The following is a 22,344-nucleotide window of genomic DNA, read 5'->3' as shown; positions in this document are numbered from 1 at the left end:
CACACCAGCGATGTGCACAGCAGGGACGACCTGACAAAGACAAACCTATCATAAATGTTCACAGTGAGTTACAGACAATTCCACAGAAACACAATCTCATGCACTCATTAAATCCTATTATCCCACAGACCACCACATCATTCAGTCCTACAGAGCCGGACACACAATTCATAAAACCTCCCTCACATATGTAATTCTGGTTACCCCAGAAACACTGTCTCAAACACAAACCACACAGGACGAATCACATCAGAACCACTCCAAGGGCAGACACAGCGCTTCCTTGGACAGTTCTTCAGCTGGCCCCACCGAGTGTCACGTTTTGAAACTTCACTCCTTCATTAACTCGCAGGCAGTCGGTCCCCGCCCCTCTCCACGCCCCGCCAGCACACGGTTTGAGACAAAGGACTGGGCAGCCTACACTAACAGGGGCGGAACTAGCTCCCAGGCTTACAAGGCGCGCCTGGACCCGCCCCCTTTGTCCAGGCGCGCCTGCGCACTCAGCGCGCGGCTGGCCCTCCCAACAACCCCTGCGTGCGGCCCGTTAGGCACCTTGGGCTGTAGACGGTTCCTGGCCGAGCGTCTTCGCTTGGGCTGGGCATCACCTTGAGACGTGTTCGGCGCCACAAGTGAGCAGTCCTGTCCCGGAGTGTCGGTCCTAGCCATTACGTAACAAAGGCGCTGCGGCGCGGGGGGTAAGGAGAGGGAAGGGAGGCACTGTAGCGCGCTGCCTCGGGCCGCTGGTGAGAAGGGCGGTGTAGCTGTGTCGGTGGGCGTGACAGGACCTGGGTTTGGAACCGGACTCGGAGCGGTTGTGAGCTCGGGACCGGTACGTGATGGCGTTTGACCGAATTGGATGCAAAGCCTCTTGTGTGAGCGAAGTTGCTGTGGCCGTGGAGAGTATGACTGTGACCCCAGTGACATCTGCCATATAGCCACACCCAATCCAGAGTAGTGAAATGGCCCCTCCAGACATCATCTGAGCGCCAGGGAGAAGACTCCCAGCGAAAGGGCTCTGACCTGATCTTGGGATAAAAATGTTAGAAGTCAACGAGTCCCTCCAAGCCTGGCTCCTGGGAGGACTCCCACCATACCACGTCCCGATGCACGGACAGACTCCCACGCCCTCACACTCAGTTCTGGGGATGGGGGTCCACCTGCAGGTTTCAGGTACTAGGGATTGAATGCAGAGTGCCCTCCAGGAAGCTATTATGAACTGCAGTCCAGCCCTGGGTATCCGTGACCCCTGCCTTTCATGGATACAGGGAAGGGTTCTGAATTGGTGTGAATAGGTGAATAGGTGTAGGCGTGACTGGGTAGAGGCATATGGGGTCGTGGCTCTGTGACCTCATTTAAACAGGCTGGGCTCCAAGAAAGGCCTGGATTTTAAGATTTCTTTCTTTCCCAGTTCTGCTGAACTTGTACATGCCTCGAAGGAAAAGGAAAGAATTGCCGTTTACCATTTAAAAGTCAAGGTCAAGGCGAATAGTTTCCCCTTGTTCTGTGAAATGCATTTTTATTTTTTAGGACATAGGAACATTTGCTCCCTTCTCTCTCTCTTTTTATTTATTTTTGAGGTACTGTGGTCTCTTCTTTTTAAAAGTTATCTTCATTGAACTGCTACCTAGGCTGGCTCCCTAGTGCCTCTATGCGGGTATCCATTTGGAATGCTTTCAGTACTTCTGTCAACTTTATTTTTTTAAGAATTTTTTAGTTGTAGATGGACATAATATCTTTTGTTTGTTTGTTTTTTATGTGTTGCTGAGGATTGAACCCAGTGCTTCACACATTTTAGGCAAGCGCTCTACCACTGAGCTTACATCAGCCTTGTGGGCTTTATTTTTATAATTATGAACTCTTAGAATAAGTATATAATAAACATTAGCTCGAACAAAAATTCTTTTTTAAATATGTATATATATTTTTTTAAAAAAAATATTTATTTTTTAGTTTTAGGTGGACACAATATCTTTATTGTGCTGAGAATCGAATCCAGTGTCTCACGCATGCTAGGCAAGTGCTCTACATCTGTGCTACAACCCCAGCCCTAGAATAAGAATTATTTTAAAAATTTTTTTTAGTTGTTGATGGACCTTTATTTTATTCATTTATTTATATGCAGTGCTGAGAATCGAACCCAGTACCTCACACATGTGCTCTTCCACTGAGCCACAACTTCAGCCCTGAACAAGAATTCTTAACCAGGGTAATTTGAAACTATTTAGGTCTTTCAGCAGACTAAACACCCTATGAAACTGTATGTAAAAATTTTTTGTAGATATTCGTTAATATGTCATTCTTCTGGAGACAAATTCTGTAATTTAGCATGACCCCAAAAGATACACATCCATTGCCATAAATTTAAAGATTGTAATATCTAAGAATGTTTAGTTTTTTGGTACTAGGGATTGAACCCAGGGCCTCATGCCATGGATGCTGGCCAAGTAGTCTAGCACTGAGCTGTATCCTAAGCACCCCACCCATTTTTTTTTTTTTTTTTTAGAACCAGGATTGAACCCAGGTGTGCTTAACCACAAGAGACACATTCCCAGCCCTATTTTGTATTTTATTTAGAGACAGGGTCTCACTGAGTTGCTTAGGCCCTCGCTAAGTTGCTCTTTGAACTCGTGATCCTCCTGCCTCAGCATCCGAGCCATCAGGATTACAGGTGTGAGCCATCATCCCCGGCCCAAGCCCTTTTTAAAAATTTTTATTTTTGAGACAGGGTCTCACTAAGTTGCCTAGGCTGACCCTGAATTTGCTGTCCTCCTTCCTTAGCCTCCTTAGTAGCTGGCATGACAGGCATGCTCTCCCACCCTTGGCATGTATTATGTTCTTAATCTCATCCTATAAGGTAGATAGTTATTATTCGACAATTTATCCATGAGGAAGCACAGACAATGAAGTTGTTACATGTCCAAATTCTCAGAGCTAATATAAATACATGACCAGTATCACTCCACATCATGTACAACCACAAGGATGAGAAGTTGTACTCCATGTATGTATAATATATGAAAATACACCCTATTGTCATGTGTGTGTGTGTGTGTATATATATATTTTGGTACCAGGGATTGAACTCGGGCAGAGGATCACTGAGCCACATCCCCAGCCCTATTTTGTATTTTATTTAGAGAGAGGGTCTCACTGAGTTGCTTAGTGCCCCGCTTTTGCTGAGGCTGGCTTTGAACTCGTGATCCTCCTGCCTGGGATGTATATCTAAAAAGAATATTCAGGTGGTGCATGTCCACAATTCCAGAGGCTGGGGAGGCTGAGACAGGAGGATTGCAAGTTCAAAGCCAGCCTCAGCAATTTAGTGAGGCCCTAAGCCACTCAACAGGACCCTGTCTCTAAATAAAATATTAAAAAGGATTGGGGATGTGGCTCAGTGCTTAAGCACTCCTGGGTTCAACCCCAGTACAAAATAAAATAAAATAAAAATACAAAAAATAACTGTCAGAGCTTAGACTCATATCCTGAATGCTGACAAGAAAGCCTGTTTTTGATATATGAGAGTTTTCCACCCCCTGACATTGTGCATATTCTTTGTGTGTGTGTGTGTGCGTGCGCGCACGCATATTCTTTTTAGTCTATCATACCTAGTAATTTGTCAGGAATATCTTTCTTCATTAGTTAATATGGACCAGAGCCATCATCATTAATAATTGCACAATGTGCTATTATATCTTAAAACATAATTTATTCAACCTGTTGTCTATCATTAGGTGATTTTTGTTGTCATAAATTATTCTTTGATGAACTTCCTTTCATATACATCTTTGTTTACTTTTACATACATTTCATAAGGATAAATTTCTTTTTTCTTTCTTTTTTTTTTTTTTAACTATTGAGCCATACCCCAGCTCTTTTTATTTTTTATTTTAGACAGGGTCTCACTGAGTTGCTGAGGCTGGTTTCAAACTTAAAATCCTCCCATCGCAGCCTCCCAAATTGCTGGGATTACAGGTGTGCACTGCTTCACCCAGCTGTGCCTTAAAGTTTTTATGCTCAGCTATGGATGCAGAGTGAGACTAACAGGATGAGACAATTCAGCAGCTCTTTGGAGTGCTATCATGACTAAAATGACTCAGAAGAAAGATAAATGTATTAGTCAAGAAATCATGAGAAGCAACATCATTGAAACAAGGCATTAGTTATGGTTAGTCATTCTGTAATAGGCAAAACTCCAATGTATGTAAACAAGCTTAGAAATCATAGTGTAGATGTAGATATTGGGAACTAAAGTAAATACACATACACATAAATGTTTTTGTCCTGCCAAAACACAAATACAGTACTTATAACTCTTTTATTATCTGGATTCTTCACTCAGTAAAATGTAGTAAGCATATTTAAGTTAAAGATATACATCATCTTTTAAAATTATAATAGTTTTGTTTTGTTTTTGCTTTTTTGCAGGACTGGGTATCAAACTCAGGGCCTCACATGTCCTAGACAAGTGCAATACTGCTAAGCTGTATTCCCATTCTTTTTTATTCTATAGGTGCTTTATGATTTATTTAATCTATTTCGTACTGAAGGACATTTGGGTTCTTTCCAACTTTTTCCCATTAGAAACAATGTCAGTATACTTTTACATACACCTTTGACCATGTGTATAATTATTTTCTTTAATCCCCCAAATAGAATTTCTGAGTCAGAGGGTTTGCATGGTTTAAGCACTGCTTGTACATACTTGTAAGTTAAGTCTATAGCATACTGGTTAGAATGTTCATTTTCTCACATACTTGATAATATGGGCATCAGTACTAAAGTGAGATTTACTTTCTTTTGGTGATTTGATTTTTTTTTTTTTTTTATTTAAGAGAATCATGCATGCCAGGCTTCTCACACTGGAATTGAAATTCTGTGTTTCAGAGGCTAGAGTTGAATGAAAGCTGGCTTTTGGTTAGAAAAATAAGGATTTCAAATGCAGCTTTGCTACTTCTAAATTGAATTTCTCCCAGTGGTTTCAAATTTTCTGATTTATTGAATGGATAGAATATCATACTAAAGGGTTGGGGTTGTGGCTCAAAGGTAGAGCACTTGCCTACCTATGTGTGAGGCACTGGATTTGATTCTCAGCACCATATATGAATAATGAATCAAATAAAGGTCCATCAAAAACTAAAAAAAAATTTTTAGAAAGAATATCATACTAAATAGCAGTCCTGAAGATTCAGTTAAAACACCCATTACTTAGAAGTTTAGTTTTGTTTTAACCAAGGAGAAACCCTATGGCACTTTGCCACTGAGCTGCATCCCCAGTCCTTTCTATTTTTTATTTTGAGGCAGAGTCTCACTAAGTTGCCCAAACTGGACTTGAACTTGTGATTCTCCTGCCTTAGCCTCCCAAATAACTGGGATTACAGGCGTCTGTCACCACCCTTGTTGGAAGTTCTTTTTTTTTTTTTTTTAGAGTAGAAAGTAGAAGGCTTTATTAAAGGACAGCAGAAAAGACTTCTCCCTGGAGGAAGAAGGGGACCGGAAAGCGGAAATTCTTGATAAGTGGATATGTTTTATTGTCTAGTAATCCATACTTCTTCACTCTAGGTTGTGAGAAAGAGCATGGTAAATGAAGTCAGGCAGGAAAACAGTGTGGGTAATTCTCATTGAAAATAGGATGAGCCCAAAGGATTTTGGTAGCTGTTGTCCTGGCTGCTGACAGGCTGGGCTGCCAGTGCCTCAGTTTTGCAGTGATAATGGCCATCAGGCTTAATTCTTATATGACTCAATCAAAACTCTTTCTCACTCTCTGTTTCTCTTTAATATCCCCACCATCATTAATATAAAAGCTGTGTGATATTCATTTTCAACATAAACAAAATCAAGCTAAATCATCATGTAAGATCCTTTCAGGATGTCTCCACATTAAGCCTTGCTTTCTTACCTAAAAAGCTTGTCCTTCTTTATTTCTTCCTTTGAGAGAAATCATTCTTCAGACTATCCCCTTCTCATTATTTAAAGCTCTCATCATCGGGCCCATCACTTTGCTTTCACAGAGACCTGTGAATGAAAGCTGGCTTTTGGATAGAAAATCTTCAGAGCACATTTCCAGAATTTTCCAGAATTTAGGAGACATTTGAAGATTCCAAGCAAGGTCACACTGGGGGCCCTCCACTACTCATATATAGAGAGACATCATTTCTATGGCTTCTAGCAGGTAATTTGTAGAGGAAATTCATGAAGAAAACTGTAAGCCCCTGATATCTACAGATTAGGCATTCATAGAATCAACCATCCTGGGATTTAAAACATTCAAAACATTGAATCTGTCCTGAAACATGTAAGGACTGATTTCTTTTTATTATTCCTTAACTAATATAGTATAACAATTACTTCCATAACAGTTATCTTGTATTTGGCATTATAAGTAATTTGAGATTAATTTAAAGTATACAGGAGGAGGTACGTAGGTCCTATGCAAATATGACACCACTTTATTTAAAGGATTGAGCATCCATGGATTTTGGTATCCAAGGAGGTCCAGAAACCAATTCTCCAGAGATACCAAGTAGAGACAATATAGACTATAGTTCTAAGTATTATTGCTAATTCTCAATACAGGATAGTTTATACACATATAAAAGGAAATTTTTTTTTTTTTTTTAGCTGGAATTGTGGCTCAGTGGCAGAGCACTTGCCTAGCACGTGTGAGGCACTGGGTTCGATTCTCAGCATCACACATAATAGATAAAGGCTTGTTGATAACAAAAAAAATTTTAAAAAGGAAATTTTTTCTTGAGTTTGTAATCCTAGAGACTGCAAAACTCAGAAGAAGGATAATGCACTAATCATCAGGGAAATGCAAAGTCACCATGAAATATCACCTCACCCCAGTAAGCATGGCTACTATAAAAAAATACTAAAAATAACAAATGTTGGTGAGTAAGGATATGGAAAAAAGGGAATCCTTGCACATTGCTGATGGGAATGTAAAAGAGTGCAGACATTATGGAAAACATTTTGGAGGTTCCTCAAATAATTAAAAATAGAACAACCATATGATCCAGTATTCCTACCAGAGGGTGTATATCCAAAGGAAATGAAATTAGTATGTCATAGAAACACTCGTGCTCCCATGTTCATTGCAGCATTATTTACCATAGCCAAGATATAAAGTCAATCTAAATATCCATCATCTAATAAATGGGTAAATAATACATACATATGCACAATGAAATACTATTCAACCATAAAAATTTAAATCCTCTCACTTGCAACAACATGGATGGAACTGGAGATCATATATTAAATGAAATAATCCGTGCACAGAAAGATTACTTGCATGATCTTACACACATGGCATTTTAAAAAGCTGATCTCATAAAATTGAGAATACAGAGGTGGTCACTAGAAGATTGGGAGTGGGAAGGGACAGGAAGATATTGACTAATGGGCTCTGAGTTACAGTTAGATAGGAGCAGAAGTTCTGGTGTGATTCTAGATAACAATAATGTACTGTAGATTTCAAAAAGATAAAAAAAAGGATTTCAAAAGTTTTCACCATGAAGAAATGATGTATACTTAAAAGACAAATATGATTAATATGTTTTAACCATTGTGTAAAGCAAACATATATCAAAACATAACATGGTACCTCATTGATATATACAATTTGCAAGTTTTGTGTATCAATTAATAAAATAATATGCCAGGTATAGTGGTGCATGCCTGTAATCCTAGAAGCTCAGGAGGCAGAGGCAGTAGGATTGTGACTTCAAAGCCATCCTCAGCAAAAAGCAAGGTGCTAAAGCAACTCAGTGAGACCCTGTCTCTAAATAGAATACAAAACAAGGCGGGGGTGTGACTCAGTGATTGAGAGCCTCTGAGTTCAATTCCTAGTACCAAAAAAAAAAAATTATATATATATACATACATACATACACACACACACACACTCACACACTCACACACACGTGTGTGTGTGTGTGTATGTATGTGCCTGTGTAGTCAAAAAATAGGGATAATAAAGATGATTAGATGTTTAGTACTTCAAGACATGAGCCCAAGTCTTTTGAATGAAGAAGCAACAAGACCTATAACTTTGCATTGCCAACTAATTAAACCATCTCAGCCTGGTGGGCATCCTTAGTCTCCCAAAGACCTGTTAAAAACTAAGAAAGTTAAGATTTTTCCCCTTCATTATGATCCACCCTGACCTCATTTTTAGATCATTTCAACTTTTTCTTCTCAGTTACAATCTTTCCTCCAAATCTGGATCCTAAAAGGATTTGTAAATGCCACTGTCCAGCCTCAACATCTAGAGGTAAAGGAAATATTGTAAGGAAATGCTGATTTTTTTTCCATCTTCTTATTTGTCAGATTTTGTCAGCTTTTGTTGTTGTTGTTATTATTATTACTGAATTTCTCTTTTTATATCTAGTGAATCCAAGCAGATATTTGTCAGACTTTGAAGGAGACTCTGGTTTAGATCATATGGCCCCTTATCAGCCATGAAATTTAAGAGGGATTAGATTTATCTAGACTTTCTCAGTTCTCCTTGTAAGTATATATCTGTGTGTGATGGAGAGATCAGAAGAGGGAAAAAGTCATAGTAACTCACATCATTTGGGGAGTTCTAGGGTGTATCTCAGCTCATGGCCTTGTTTTCCTCCCCCTAGTTCTGGCCTCTGTGGATTCTACTTCCCCTGGCAAACAAACCCCAAGGAGGACTTAACCATTTCTTGAATTACTAAATCATGGCCCGGGTAAGTTACTGCTTATTTCTCTTTCTGGAAATATTATAATGTTCAGATCCTGTGAACATTTCTTTTCTGAAACTTCCTGCCTATCAAAGCTACATCTAGGAACTTTCTCCTAGTTCTAAATTCAGTGAGGGATGAAGCTAAATATCACAATGCTATGAAACCTCTTTTCCCAATCATTGTGTATTCATCGAACAAATCCTTTAGTATCTCCTATATGTGTCAAGTCTTCTGCTAAAAGCTGTGATGACACAGAAATGAAGTTGCTCACAGGAGATATTTTACCATCCCTTCTGAGTTGATGAGAGAAGATAGGTCCATTTAACCACTTGTAGGAAAATTATGAACTTTTCTATTCTTGAGTTTTCCAAGTGTATAAGATTTGCTATTGTTTGGCTTCATCCTCAGTATGTGGGGAGGCACACTAGGGGCTGGGGTTGTGGCTCAGTGGTAAAGTGCTTGCCTAGTATGCACGAGACACTGGGTTCAATTCTCAGTACCATATTAAAAAAATAAAGATATTGTGTCCACTTACAACTAAAAAATAAATATTAAAAAAAAAGAGTTGCACACTAATGGCCAGGCACAGTGGCACACACCTGTAATGCCAGCAGCAAGGGAGGCTGAGACAGGAGGATCGTGAGTTCAAGCCTAGCCTCAGCAACTTAGCAAGGATTCCACAACTTAGTGAGACCCTGTGTTAAAATAAAAAATAAGGATTGGGGATGTGGTTCAAGTGGTAGTGCGCTAACCTGGCATGCGCGGGGTGCTGAGTTCGATCCTCAACACCACATAAAAATAAATGAAAGATATTGTGTCCACCTCAAACTAAAAAAATAAATATTTAAAAAATAAAAAAAAAAAATAAAAAGGGGCTGGGTATGTGACTCAGCTATAAAGGGCCCCTGCATTAAATCCCCAGTACCCAATCTGTCATGCCAGGCATGGTGTAATCCCAGTAGCTCAGGAGACTAAGGCAGGAGGCAGGAGAATCACAAGTTCAAAGCCAGCCTCAGCAATTTAGCAAGGCCCTAAGTAACTTAGCAGGACACTGTCAAAATAAAAAATAAAATAAAATAAAGCTGGGGATGTGGTGCCATGGTTAAATGCCCCACGAGAGTTCAATCCCTGGTTAAAAAAGAAAAAAAATTGTAACAAGGAAAAATTATTAATAATTGTCATATATTCTGATTTTGAATATAAACAGAAGAAATTCTTTAACTGGACTCAGAACCTTTTCTTTTTCTTTTTTGTTCTGGAGATTGATCCCAGGGTGCTTAACCACTGAGCTACATTTCCAGCCATTTTTATTTTTATTTATTTATTTTGGTACCAGGGATTGAACTCAGGGGCTCTCAACCACTGAGCCACATCCCCAGCCCTATCTCACTAAGTTGCTTAGAACCTTGCTTTTTTGAAGCTGGCTTTGAACTCTCAATCTTTGTGCTTTAGCCTCCTGAGCCACTGGGATTACAGGCATGCGCCACTGCACCCAGCCTTCCAGTCCTTTTTTTATTTCACTTTGAGACAGGGTCTTGTTCAATTGCTTGGGACCTTGCTAAGTTGCTGAATCTGGCTTTGAACTCATGATCTCCTGCTCAGCCTTCCAAGCCTCTGGGATTACAGATCCCTTTTCTAAGGCAGAGAATAGAGAGGTTTTTTGTTTTTGTTTTTAATCTGTTATTTAAGGAGGGGGGATAGAAGAACTCATGTTTTTGAGAACTTATGATGCAGACATATAACAGGCAGTTGCTTTATTTATATACAGTATAACATTTACTTGAGGCTCGGGTATCATTTAATAGGAAACCCCCCACACACACCTGTTTAGATTATTGAGGTAAACCAGTGTGTAAGAGGCTTATCTGTAGCAACAGGATTTTTTAAAAATATCTTTATTTATTTGTTTATGTGCTCTACCAATGAGCTATAACCCCAGCCTTGTAGTAGCAACAGGATTCTTCAGGACCAGGTAGGTACTCCGCTTCAGGCACACTCATTTCCGAACTGGGTGTATTAACAACTTTCCAGCTTTCAAGGCTCTTTCCTCGCCATCATATTCCATTTCCTGCAAGATTTTTTTTTCGTATCAATTATATGACAAACAATGTTTGTCATTTCAGGGATCAGTGATGTTCAGTGATGTATCCATAGTCTTCTCTCAGGAAGAGTGGGAATACTTGGACTTGGAACAGAGGGACTTATACAAAGATGTGATGCTGGAAAACTATAGCAACTTTATCTCACTAGGTAAGGTTCTCTACCTTTATATTAAGTGTCTTCTGTTAACATCAGCTTTTTCCTCTGAAAATTTCAAGAATTATCTTTCAAGCTGGATGTAGTGGTGCATGCCTGATGACTTGAGAGGCTGAGGCAAAAATCTTAAGTTTGAGGCCAGCCTCAGCAAATTAGCAAGAATCTGCCTCAAAATAAAACAAAAAAGAGTTGGGCTGTATCTCAGAGGCAGAGCACTTGTCTAACATGCATAAGGCTCAGATTTAATCTCTGGGTTTAAACCCTAGTACCTAAAAAAAAAAAAAAAGAGAAGACTATCTTTCAAGAAACTAACTTAGGGGCCAGGGTTATNTTTTTAAAGGAAAGGTTTCAGCTTTATTTCATTGGAAGTGAGCATCTTCATTAAGTATATTCATCTTCCCTATCATTTTTGTTTTTTAATTAAAAAAATTTTTTTACGTGTAGATGGGCACAATACCTTTATTTTATCTATTTATTTCTGTGTGGTGCTGAGGATCAAACCCAGGGCCTCATACTGCTAGGCAAGCACTCTACCACTGAGCCACAGCCCGAGCCCTGATCCCCAGCTCTTTCTATGTTTTGAGACAGGGTTTTCTGTTGCCCAGGCTGGGCTGACACTTGTGATCCTCCTTCCTCAGCCTCCCAAGAGACTGAGATTACAGGAATATGCTATGCTTGGCTTCCCTGTCCTTCAAATCTAGGTGATTTATAGACTTATCAGTGTCAACGAAAATATTTCACTTTGTTTTTGAACTCAGAATTGCTTTAGATATTTTATTTACATACCTGTAAGAAGAATAACTAGACCTTGTGTCTTGATTTTTCTCTATCAAAAGAAAACATAATTTACATAGTGGTAAATTGGATTACCAAGATTTATTTACAGGGGCCGGGGATGTGGCTCAAGCAGTAGCGCTCTCGCCTGGCATGCTGTGGCCCGGGTTCGATCCTCAGCACCACATACAAACAAAGATGTTGTGTCCGCAGAAAACTAAGAAATAAATATTTAAAAAATTCTCTCTCTCTCTCTCTCTCTGTCTTTAAAAAAAAGATTTATTTACAATTCAAGATAACTCATTCCTTTTGTAAATAAACATTCAGTTTTACCTACTTTTATGACTGAAAATTAAAAATCTAAGAACTTTGCAATTAATGTTGTATGAATATCCTAATAAATCACAATTAATGTCTCCTAGGAAGCTTCTTGTTTTCTTCTCAGTAAAATAACAATAACTGATGACTAATATTTAGGTATAAGTATATATTCATGTAAAATTCACAATAAGTCTGTAAGGAGGTGGTATTAACACTAATTTATTTTATTTAAATATTTATTTTTGTTGTAGTTGGACACAATACCTTTATTTACTCACTTATTTTATGTGGTGCTGAGGATTGAACCCAGGGCCTCCCATGCACTAGGCGAGCCACAACTCCAGCCCCAATAACACTAATTTATAATAAGGAAAAAGAAATGTAGAAGTAACATGCCCAGGGTCACACAGCTGGGAGGTGAAAGAGGCAGGATTTGAACCGTGTGATCTATGATCTCAGCCATTGATTTCCTCTGAAGAAGAAGATGTATATGAATACAGATTTTTAAAAGATCTTTTCCCTCCCTCTGTAATCTCTATTAATTGTGTAACCTTAATGTGAATTTTTTTGTTTTGATACCGGGGGATGAACTCAGGGGCACTTGACTACTGAGCCAGATCCTCAGCCCTATTTGTGTAATTTATTAGAGACAGGATCTCACTGAGTTGCTTAATGCCTCGCTAAATTGCTGAGGCTGTCTTTGAACTTATGATCCTCCTGTCTCAGCCTCCTGAGCCACTGGTATTACAGGTATGCAACACTGCGTCTGGATTAATGTGATTTTTAAAAAAAAAATTTTGTAGTTGTAGATGGATAGAATGCCTTTATTTTATTTGTATATGGTGCTAAGGATCGAACCCAGTGCCTCACACATGCTAGGCAGCTGTTCTGCCACTGAGCTACAGCCTCAGCTTGTGAATCAGGTTCTTGTGCATGCAAGGGAAGCACACTACCAACTAAGCTATATTCCCAGTCCCCCACCAATTACCATTTTAACCTGTAGTTTATTACACATTTAACCAGGATAAACCAAAGTAATTTTGAACTTACGTTTTATTTCCATATCACTTTGTTTCCTTTCTTCTAAGCAGGGTGCTTCATTTCTAAACCAGATGTGATTTCCTTATTGGAACAAGGAAAAGATCCCTGGAAAATTATGAAGAAAGGAAAAAGACAATATTCAGGTAAGTGAGGACCAGTTACTGTGGGAAGGCAACCCTCTGGATGAGAAGGAGGCACACCCTTTTGTGATGTTGTTTAAAGCCCTCTTTAAATGTCTAATGCCCAAGGAAAAATGCCTGAGACCTGGGGAGAAAATTAAGGTTAAAGCTGGGGATACTAAAAGAACTACTTCTTTATCCACTTACCACTCTTTTTCTGTTCTTTCAGTTTTTCTTGTGTCCTCATTACTGACAGCCATTTTATATATATATATATATATTTTTTTTTTTTTAGAGAGAGAGAGAGAGAGAGAGAGAGAGAATTTTTTAATATTTATTTTTTAGTTTTCGGCGGACACAACATCTTTGTTTGTATGTGGTGCTGAGGATCGAACCCAGGCCGCACGCATGCCAGGCGAGCGCGCTACCACTTGAGCCACATCCCCAGCCCCAGCCATTCTATATTTCGATTCTGTTTCTTTCTTCTTTTACATTAATGGATGGGTAGGTGGATAGATAGATAACCTCTGGGCTGGGCACTATTATAGGTGCTGTCAATACTGTGGTAAACAAAACCAATGAAGTCCTTGTCCCTGTGGAGTTTACCTGGTAATAAGAGAAACCTAGTTACTGTAATTAAATAGAAATATAATGTCAGCATAACCCACTTGAATCAAATGTATGAAATATGATATGTCAAGAGCTTTGTAATGTTTTGAACAACTAATAAAAAAAAAGAGAGGAAAAAAAGAAATGTCAGCTATAAAGAGAGTGCTATGAAGAAAAGTAAGCAGAGTAAGAGGATAGAGAATGATATGGGATGAAAGGCTATTTTATTTAATTTTTTTTTCTAGTTGTAGATGGACAGAATGCCTTTATTTTATTTGTTAATTTTTATGTGGTACTGAGGATCGAACCTGGTGCCTCACACATGTTAGGCAAGCGCTTTACTGTGCTTCAGCCCCAGCCCCATGAAAGGCTATTTTAGTTATGATGAAGAAAACTTTTTTTCAACTTTTCTCATTAATTTGTGAAAATATATATGCTTGCTGTTATAATATTATGTTTTATCAGCAACTAAAGTTTCATGTGAATTACACTAGAAGATAGACCCCAAATTACAGAATATCATTCCTATTTTCTTTAATTTATCTACCTTCAAGTTAAGAAGAAACTTAAATGTAGTAGACTATAGGGACAATAATCCATTGGTTTAGCTTCTACTTCTGACCTATTTTCATCTCTCATTATACCTTTTGTTAAAAAAGATTCCTTAAAATTTTGTGTAGAGATACATATTATGTATTTTGTTCTTTGTATATTCAGGTCTGACTGAGAAGAATCATTTTAGGCTAATAGCTCTAGTTTTGTAATAATAAGATAATTTTAGTGCCTACATTATTTCCTTTCTACCAAAAAAAAAGGTACCCTGCCCCCCCCATCCTAACCTATTTTCTTATTCAAATTCAGGTAGTAAAATGACATTTACAAGTATTAACATTCAAAGAAAATGAAATGCAGAGATTCCAAATGAATAAGTTATCAGTTTAGTCAGAAAGCATTTAGCCCAAATAATAATTGTCTCACAGTTAGACATCTTAAATGAGTACATTCTTTTTTCTTTCCTTCCCCTTTCCTTTTCTATTCTACTTTTAAGTAAGTTTTATTGAAGTATTGCATGCATATGGAAAATTGGACAAACGAGAGAAGTTTTTTTTTTAATATTTATTTTTTAGGTGTAGATGGACACAACACAATACCTTTATTTTTATGTGGTGCTGGGGATCAAATCCGGCCCTTGCCCGTGCTAGGCGAGTGCTCTACTGCTGAGCCACAATCCCAGCCCTGAGAGAAGATTTTTTTGAGGAGCTGATATTTGAGGAAAGACATAAAGTAAGGGTTTAAACCATAAAATTTTCTGAGAGAAGATTATTCTGAGCAGATGGAAATGGTCTGGGTAAGAAGTCAGCCTTTTGTGTTTGAGGAATGACATGAAGGCCATTATGGTCAGAGAAGGAGAAGGAACAAGAGATATGAAGTCTGTGTTAGGAAAAGATCAGATAATGTAATCAGAAAAATCAGAAGCCATTGTTTGTATTATAAAATGATCCCTCTGATTGAGTGCAAAAGCCTGAGGGATCAGTATAGAGCCAGTTTCAGTTGTTCAGACTAGACATAATGATTGTTTGGATAAGACTGACAATGATAAGAAGTACTAAGAAGCTGTTAGAAACCAGGTGCGGTGGTGCATGCCTATAATCCCAGCAGCTTGGGAGGCTGAGGCAGTAGGATCCTGAGTTCAAAGCCAGCCTCAGCAAAAGCTAGGTGCTAAGCAACTCAGTGAGACATTATCTCTAAATAAAAAATACAAAATAGGACTGGGGATGTAGCTCAGTTGAGTGTCCTAAGTTCAATCTTTGGTGTACTCACCCCACCAAGAAAAAGAAAACTGTTAGAGTCATAGCATGTAGAAGGTACTGCCAGGGCTGCAGTTGTAGTTCAGTGGTAAAGCACTTCCCTAGCACACATGAGGCACCAAGTTTGATCCTCAGCACCACATAAAAATAAATAAAATAAAGGTATTGTGTCCATCTATAGCATATATATATATATATATATGCGCTGAATATGCTATTGAGTTGGGCATGTGGGTGCATGTCTGAATCCCAGCTACATGGGAATCTGAGACAGGAAGATTGCAAGATTGAGGCTAACTGGGGTAATTTAGCAAGACTCTGTCAAAATAAAAAATAAAAAGAGCTGGGAATATAGTTCAGTGATGGAGTATTTTAGATTCAATCTTTAGAACCATGAAAAAGCCAGGTGTGGTGGCCACGCCTGTAGTCCAAGCAGCTCTGGAGACTGAGGCAGGAGGATCTCAAGTTCAAAGCCAGCTTCAGCAATGGTGAGACGCTTAGCAACTCAGTGAGACCATGTCTCTAAATAAAATACAAAAAAGGGCTTGGGGATGTGCCTCATTGGTTAGGCGCCCCTGGGTTCAATCTCCCATACCACCCCCCCAAAAAAAAGAACCCTGAAAAAACCATAAAGAATATGTTACTGAGATTACAAGTGGAGTAAGTGGTAAAGAGTGGAGAGAAAGGGCCGGACAGGATGGCACACAACCTGTAATCCCAGCGACTCGGGATGCTGAAGCAGGGAGATCATGAGTTCAAAGCCAGCTTCATCAATTTAGTGAGGCCCTAAGCAACTGAGCAAGACCCTGTCTCAAAGTAAAATATAAAAAAGGGGACTTGGGGAGCTGGGGTTGTGGCTCAGTGGTAGAGTGCTCACTTAGCATACATGAGGCATTGGGTTCCATCCTCAGCACCACATAAAATAAAGATATTGTGTCCATCTATAATTTAAAAATAAATATTTAAAAAAAGGGGACTGGGGATGTGGTTCAGTGGTTAAGTACCCCTGACTCAATCCCCAGTATCAAAAAGTGGAGAGGGAGGATAAGGTATTTGCTTAAAAAAAGCTGGTTGAACAGAAGCACAATTTATTTAAGAGGGGAAGATAAGGAAAAGCAGCTTGAAAGGTTGACATTGACAGTTTCTGATTTTGTATATTTTAACTTTTTCAGTTTGAGATGTTGAATAGGCCATTGAAAATGTCCATCTGGAGCCAGGAAAGATTACAGCTGGATATATGTTTGAGCATCTTTACTTTTATGATTAGAATTAAATCCATGGATCTGGATGTGATCACTTAGGAAGGCATGCAGATAGAAGAAAGGATATAAAAAGAATCCTAAGAACTGATTCATGGGAGAACTTAGACCTTTGAAGGCAGAGACAACAGAGGAGATAGAGAAGGAATATCCACTCACTGAGAGAAAATAAATAAAAACAGTAGTAAATGTTTCAAGTTGGAGGGAGTAGAGTGAGAACTGAGAAATGATCTCAGGTTCTAGTAAGATGGAGAATACTGATGACCTTGTAAATATTTATTTCAGGATGAAAACCTGATTGGGGTGAGTTGATGAGAGAGATATAGGGGAGGCAGTTAGGAGAATGTATGTAAGATGACTCTTTGAGTTTGTGGCCCCAGCTGCCAGGTTCTGGTTCTGGGCATCTGCCCTGTGTCCTCAAGCTGACACAGAATCCTTTGTCATCCTGTTTGGAGGTGCTTATTGGCTGGGCGACAGCTTGTCCTCCTCCCTCCCTCCCAAATGTGGACTTTGCCTTGGCCACTTCATCCTCTTGGTTTAGGAGCTTGAGCCAGGGACAGTGGTGTGCATTCCTTGTATTGTCATTCCTATTCTTCTCTGGAGCTATACATATATCCTATGATTTCCCCTTTTGTTAGTTGCATATGGCCTAGAAAAGCTGTACAAGAATCCAATGATTAAAAAAGAAAGGCAAAGTTGACTGTAAGGATAGTGACAGAAATGGATTACCAACAAAAGACCAACAAGAATCGGTGATAAAAAGAAAGACTAATGCAATTTTCTCAAAGAATCTCAATTGTTTTTAAAATGGACCTGAAGCACCTTCTTTGTGTAATTGTCTCTAAAACTAGAATTTTGTCTAGAGAGTTTATTTATCTGATACTTACTGGGAAATACATTGTACTTATACTTAAAATGTACTTAGTTATGGAGGTGGAGTTGTGGCTCAGTGATAGAATGCTTGCCTGGCACATGTGAGGCACTGGGTTCGAGTCTTAGCACCACATAAAATAATAAATAAAGGTATTGTGTCCGTCCACAACTAAAAAAAAATTTTGTAAATGTACTTAGTTAAAGGCTAAAGTTGTGGTGCTAAGAAATATGTTGATAGTTAACATTGAGGATATGGATTATAAGCAGTGTATTTGATGATATATTAGAGCATATTTGTGTGCTCATGCGAATGATTCTATAGAGGAAATTAATGCAATGGAGAGAGGCATGATTGTGGTAACAATGTCCTTAGGCTGGGGTAGAGGGGAAGAAGGCAATATAGTTATGTTTATAGGTAAATTGGTCATAATATAGTTGTGCATATGGGTAAGTTACATTTTTTATTTCTTGCCTAAGAATTTCATAAGAACTGCAATAAGGTATAAATATGATTTCCTGTCTCAAAAAATCACTAATATGGGGCCGAGACTGTGGCTCAGCAATAAGCACTTGCCTAGCACATGCGAAGCCCTGGGTTTGATCCTCAGCACCAGAGGAAAAATAAATAAAATAAAGGTATTGTGCCCAACTACAAGTAAAAAATAAATATTTTTTAAAAATCACTAATATGTTTCCAGAAAATATTGAAATAGTCTTGCCTATGAGAGAAAGGAAGAGACCTGAGTAAGAGGAGGAAAGAAGGAAACCAGTTGAATATTTGTGAAATGAATGAGTAATAAACTTAAGGGGAAATTGAGTAAATAAAATTCTTCAGTAACTTTGCCATAATGTAGAGACAAAAAATAACACATAGCCATGTGAAGGAATAAATAAATGGGTAGTACAGAGAATACTGCATAGATATGGACATATGCAGCCACCTTCTTCCATTTATTTATTTAGCTGAGCAAGCTTGAATGAATGAAGAGAGAATTTAATCATTACAGGAAAGTATAAGAGACTAGGGGCAGGGGCTGGGGATGTGGCTCAAGCGGTGGCGTGCTCGCCTGGCATGCGTGCGGCCCGGGTTCGGTCCTCAGCACCACATGCAGGCAGGGATGTTGTGTCCGCCGAAAACTAAAAAATAAATATTAAAAAATTCTCTCTCTCTCTCTCTTTAAAAAAAAAAAATAAATAAAAGCAATGCTGGGAAAAGTCTTTAAAAAAAAAAAAAAAAAGAGACTAGGGGCAGACAGATCTATTCAGAATAACTATATAACTATGGGAATTAAATGAGTAAAATTATATGTTATGGATTCATTACTTAATAGAGAGTAAATTAGGATTGTCTCTGCTCTTGAGGAGATTTATGGGTAAAAATAAGCAAAATAGGACTGGGCCTAAAGGTCACTGGTAAAGCAATTGCCCATCATGTAGAAGGCAAAAATTAGTGAGTATATGTGTTAAAAAGTAGGATATGTTATAAAGGCAAGAAATAAAGAATGACAGCATAGACTTAGGTACTAAGTAGGGTAGATCTCAAAGGAAGTGACTTTTAATCTAAGAGCTTAGGATGAGAAGGAGCCAGCCATGCAAAGACCTCCATTAGGAAATTTGTGGGAGATGGAGCAGACTGTGCAAATTCCTGAGAGATGAAAGGAAGTTGGGAGATGTCGTAATATCCAAAAGGAGGCCTTTCCAGGTAGCAATAAAGGGAACAGAGGTTTAAGATATAGGTAAATGGCCTTGTTAACCAAATGAGCTTGATTTTAATTTTAAGAATAAAGAGACATTTTTGAAAAGAAAAAATTAAGTATGGATTCCTAATGTTTCATCTCTTTCAGAATCATTGTGTGGAGAATAGTAAATATTCCTCTGGGAATATAGAATCTGATGCACATGGTTTGGGTGATATTTAAGCCTTAGTATTTGTAATAAGCTCCCCAGGAATTCTGATTCACACCTCAACTTGAAAATCACTGGCTTAAATGCTTAACCATTAGTCTTCCTGTCTTATATGAACTCTCATTTTCCTGGTGTTCCTTTTTGCCTTTTTTTGCTTTTTTTCCCCCATATTATTTAGAGTTTGAGTATTACTTTCATTAATTGTCTTGTTTCCACTGTCGAAACTTTACTTCTTTTTTTTTAATACTTTTTTTTAAGTTGTAGTTAGACACAATGCCTTTATTTTTATTTATTTTTATATAGTGCTGAAGATCGAACCTAGTGCCTCACCCTTGCTAGGTGAGCACTCTACCACTGAGCCACAGTCCCAGCCCCAAAATTTTACTTCTTTTATTTTTTCTTTTAGATTTGGAGACCAGGTGTGAGACCAAGAAGTTATCTTCAGAAAATTACATTTATGAAATAAATTTATCCCAGTGGAAGCTAATGGAAAGAATTAAAAACCATGGCTTTAAGGGCCTCATTTTAAAAAATGATTGGGAATCCAAAAGAAAATTTGAAGGACAAGAGGGACCTCAAGAGGGATACTTCAGTCAAGTGAAACTCACATCTGAAAAAGTATCCTCTTATCAAAAGCGCACATCTGTGACTCCACGTCAGAGAATTCAATTAGTGGAGAAACCCTATGAATGTAAGGAATGTGGGAAGGCTTTTAAAGTACGCCAGCAACTTACTTTTCATCACAGAATTCATACTGGTGAAAAACCCTATGAATGTAAGGAATGTGGGATGACCTTCAGACAAACTGCACACCTTACTCGACATCAGAGACTTCATTCTGGAGAAAAACTCTATGAATGCAAGGATTGTGGGGAAGCTTTCATGTGTGGCCCAGATCTTCGAGTACATCAGAAAATTCATATTGGTGAGAAGCCCTATGAATGTAAAGAATGTGGGAAAGCCTTCAGAGTTCGAGGACAACTTACTCTCCATCAGAGGATTCATACTGGTGAGAAACCCTATGTATGTAAAGAATGTGGGAAGGCCTTTAGACAGTATGCACACCTTACTCGACATCAAAAGCTTAATATTGCTGACAGACTGTATGAATGTAAAGAATGTGGGAAGGACTTTTTGTGTGGCTCTGGACTTAGAGTACATCACAAACTTCATACTGGTGAGAAACCCTATGAATGTAAGGAATGTGGGAAGGCTTTTAGAGTAAGACAGCAACTAACACTCCATCAGAGAATTCATACTGGTGAGAAACCCTATGAGTGTAAGGAATGTGGAAAAACCTTTAGTCGTGGTTATCATCTTATTCTCCATCACAGAATTCATACTGGTGAAAAACCTTACGAATGTAAGGAATGCTGGAAGGCCTTTAGTCGTTACTCACAACTTATTTCACATCAGAGTATTCATATTGGTGTTAAACCCTATGATTGTAAGGAATGTGGAAAAGCCTTTAGACTACTTTCACAACTTACACAACATCAGAGTATTCATATTGGTGAGAAACCCTATAAATGTAAGGAATGTGGGAAAGCCTTTAGATTGCGCCAAAAACTTACTCTACATCAAAGCATTCACACTGGTGAAAAACCCTTTGAGTGTAAGGAATGTAGGAAGGCCTTTAGACTCAATTCATCTCTTATCCAACATTTGAGAATTCATTCTGGTGAGAAACCCTATGAATGTAAAGAATGTAAGAAGGCCTTTAGACAACATTCACACCTTACCCATCATCTGAAAATTCATAATGTAAAAATGTAAGAAAATCTTATCAGTCCTATGTTGTAGAACATTCTATGAATGTAATAATCTCTTTTGCTTCCTACATGTAGCTGACTTGGCGTAAGGGGTTTTATACCATTAAAAGGCTATGTTGATATGTTCTACCATCATTTCAGCACATTTGTTGTAACTGATCCTATTAATATAACAATGTGGGAAAGATACTTATCTCTATCCCATCACTTTTTTCTTTTGGTTATATTGAAGAAGACACAACTGCTCCGTGCGGTAATTTCTTCTTTGTAAAATGATGGTATAAAACTGTAGCAAAAATGGCTGCAAATTCTTGACATTGTTCCCATTAACAGATGGAGTCCATATTTCCTCCCTTGAATATGAGCAGAATCTGAGACTGCTTTGTCCAGTAGAACATAGTAGAAGTACTTCTGTGCCAGTTTCTGGGCCCATGCTTTACTGGTAAGGTTACTTCATCTCTTAAAACACTTTCTCAAGCTCTGAACTGTCATGTAACAAAGTCTAGCAAATGGAGAAGCCCTGAGATTATATATACAGGGAGAGATACCTGATGAATGCAGTCTTCCAGACATGCCCTTTAAGACACCAGATATTTGATTGAAAGAGTTTTTGATCCTCTAGACCAGCTGATCACCACTGAGTAACCTCAGCTGACACCATGTGGAATAGAAGACTCAACCAGTTAAGTCCCTGCCCAACTCCTGATGCACACAATCATAAAAGAATTTAAAAATTGGTTGTTGTTTTAAGCCACTATATTTTGTTTTATTTATTTTATTCTTAATATTAATCTTTTGAGAATTCTCTTGAAAGACTATGCTCAGTGGTTAAGCACTCCTAGGTTCAATCCCTGGTACAAAAAAAAAAGACTATAGAAGTAATGAATATAAATATG

General features: G+C 38.4%; 2 protein-coding genes and 1 pseudogene across 10 annotated transcripts in view; all 3 read left to right on the top strand.

The window, feature by feature from the left end:
• Positions 1-511: 511 nt before the first annotated feature.
• On the top strand, positions 512-21,568 carry LOC107151837 (zinc finger protein 82 homolog). 9 transcript variants are annotated; one of them, XM_048791148.1, is made up of 6 exons: positions 5,405-6,166; positions 8,201-8,272; positions 8,390-8,714; positions 10,835-10,961; positions 13,151-13,246; positions 20,083-21,568. In XM_048791148.1, exons 3-6 carry the CDS (start codon positions 8,706-8,708, stop codon positions 21,450-21,452), a joined length of 1,602 nt encoding a protein of 533 aa, XP_048647105.1. In that variant the 5' UTR covers positions 5,405-6,166; positions 8,201-8,272; positions 8,390-8,705; the 3' UTR covers positions 21,453-21,568. The 9 variants fall into 9 exon arrangements, with proteins under 9 accessions (XP_048647107.1, XP_015352742.1, XP_048647101.1 ...); XM_048791150.1 differs by lacking the exons at positions 5,405-6,166; positions 8,201-8,272 and adding an exon at positions 512-629 and having other exon boundaries at positions 8,628-8,714; XM_015497256.2 differs by lacking the exons at positions 5,405-6,166; positions 8,201-8,272 and adding an exon at positions 517-695 and having other exon boundaries at positions 8,628-8,714; positions 13,154-13,246.
• Positions 17,146-18,444, top strand: LOC107151537 (annotated as a pseudogene).
• The window catches only part of Zfp14 (ZFP14 zinc finger protein), a 42,296-nt gene continuing 40,505 nt past the window's right edge, over positions 20,554-22,344 (top strand). The window contains exon 1 of the mRNA XM_048791162.1: positions 20,554-20,685. The gene's annotated coding sequence lies outside the window, so the exon portion shown is untranslated. The remainder of the gene's footprint in view (positions 20,686-22,344) is intronic.

This window comes from Marmota marmota, unplaced genomic scaffold (assembly GCF_001458135.2).
Source record: "Marmota marmota marmota unplaced genomic scaffold, marMar, whole genome shotgun sequence".
NCBI lineage: Eukaryota > Metazoa > Chordata > Mammalia > Rodentia > Sciuridae > Marmota > Marmota marmota.
This window is presented reverse-complemented; position numbering and strand designations above follow the sequence as displayed.

Coding starts and splice junctions, on each gene's coding strand:
- LOC107151837 (XM_048791150.1), top strand. Junction 10,962..13,150: donor TAGCAACTTTATCTCACTAG/GTAAGGTTCTCT, acceptor CTTTCTTCTAAG/CAGGGTGCTTCATTTCTAAA. Junction 13,247..20,082: donor AGGAAAAAGACAATATTCAG/GTAAGTGAGGAC, acceptor TTTTTCTTTTAG/ATTTGGAGACCAGGTGTGAG.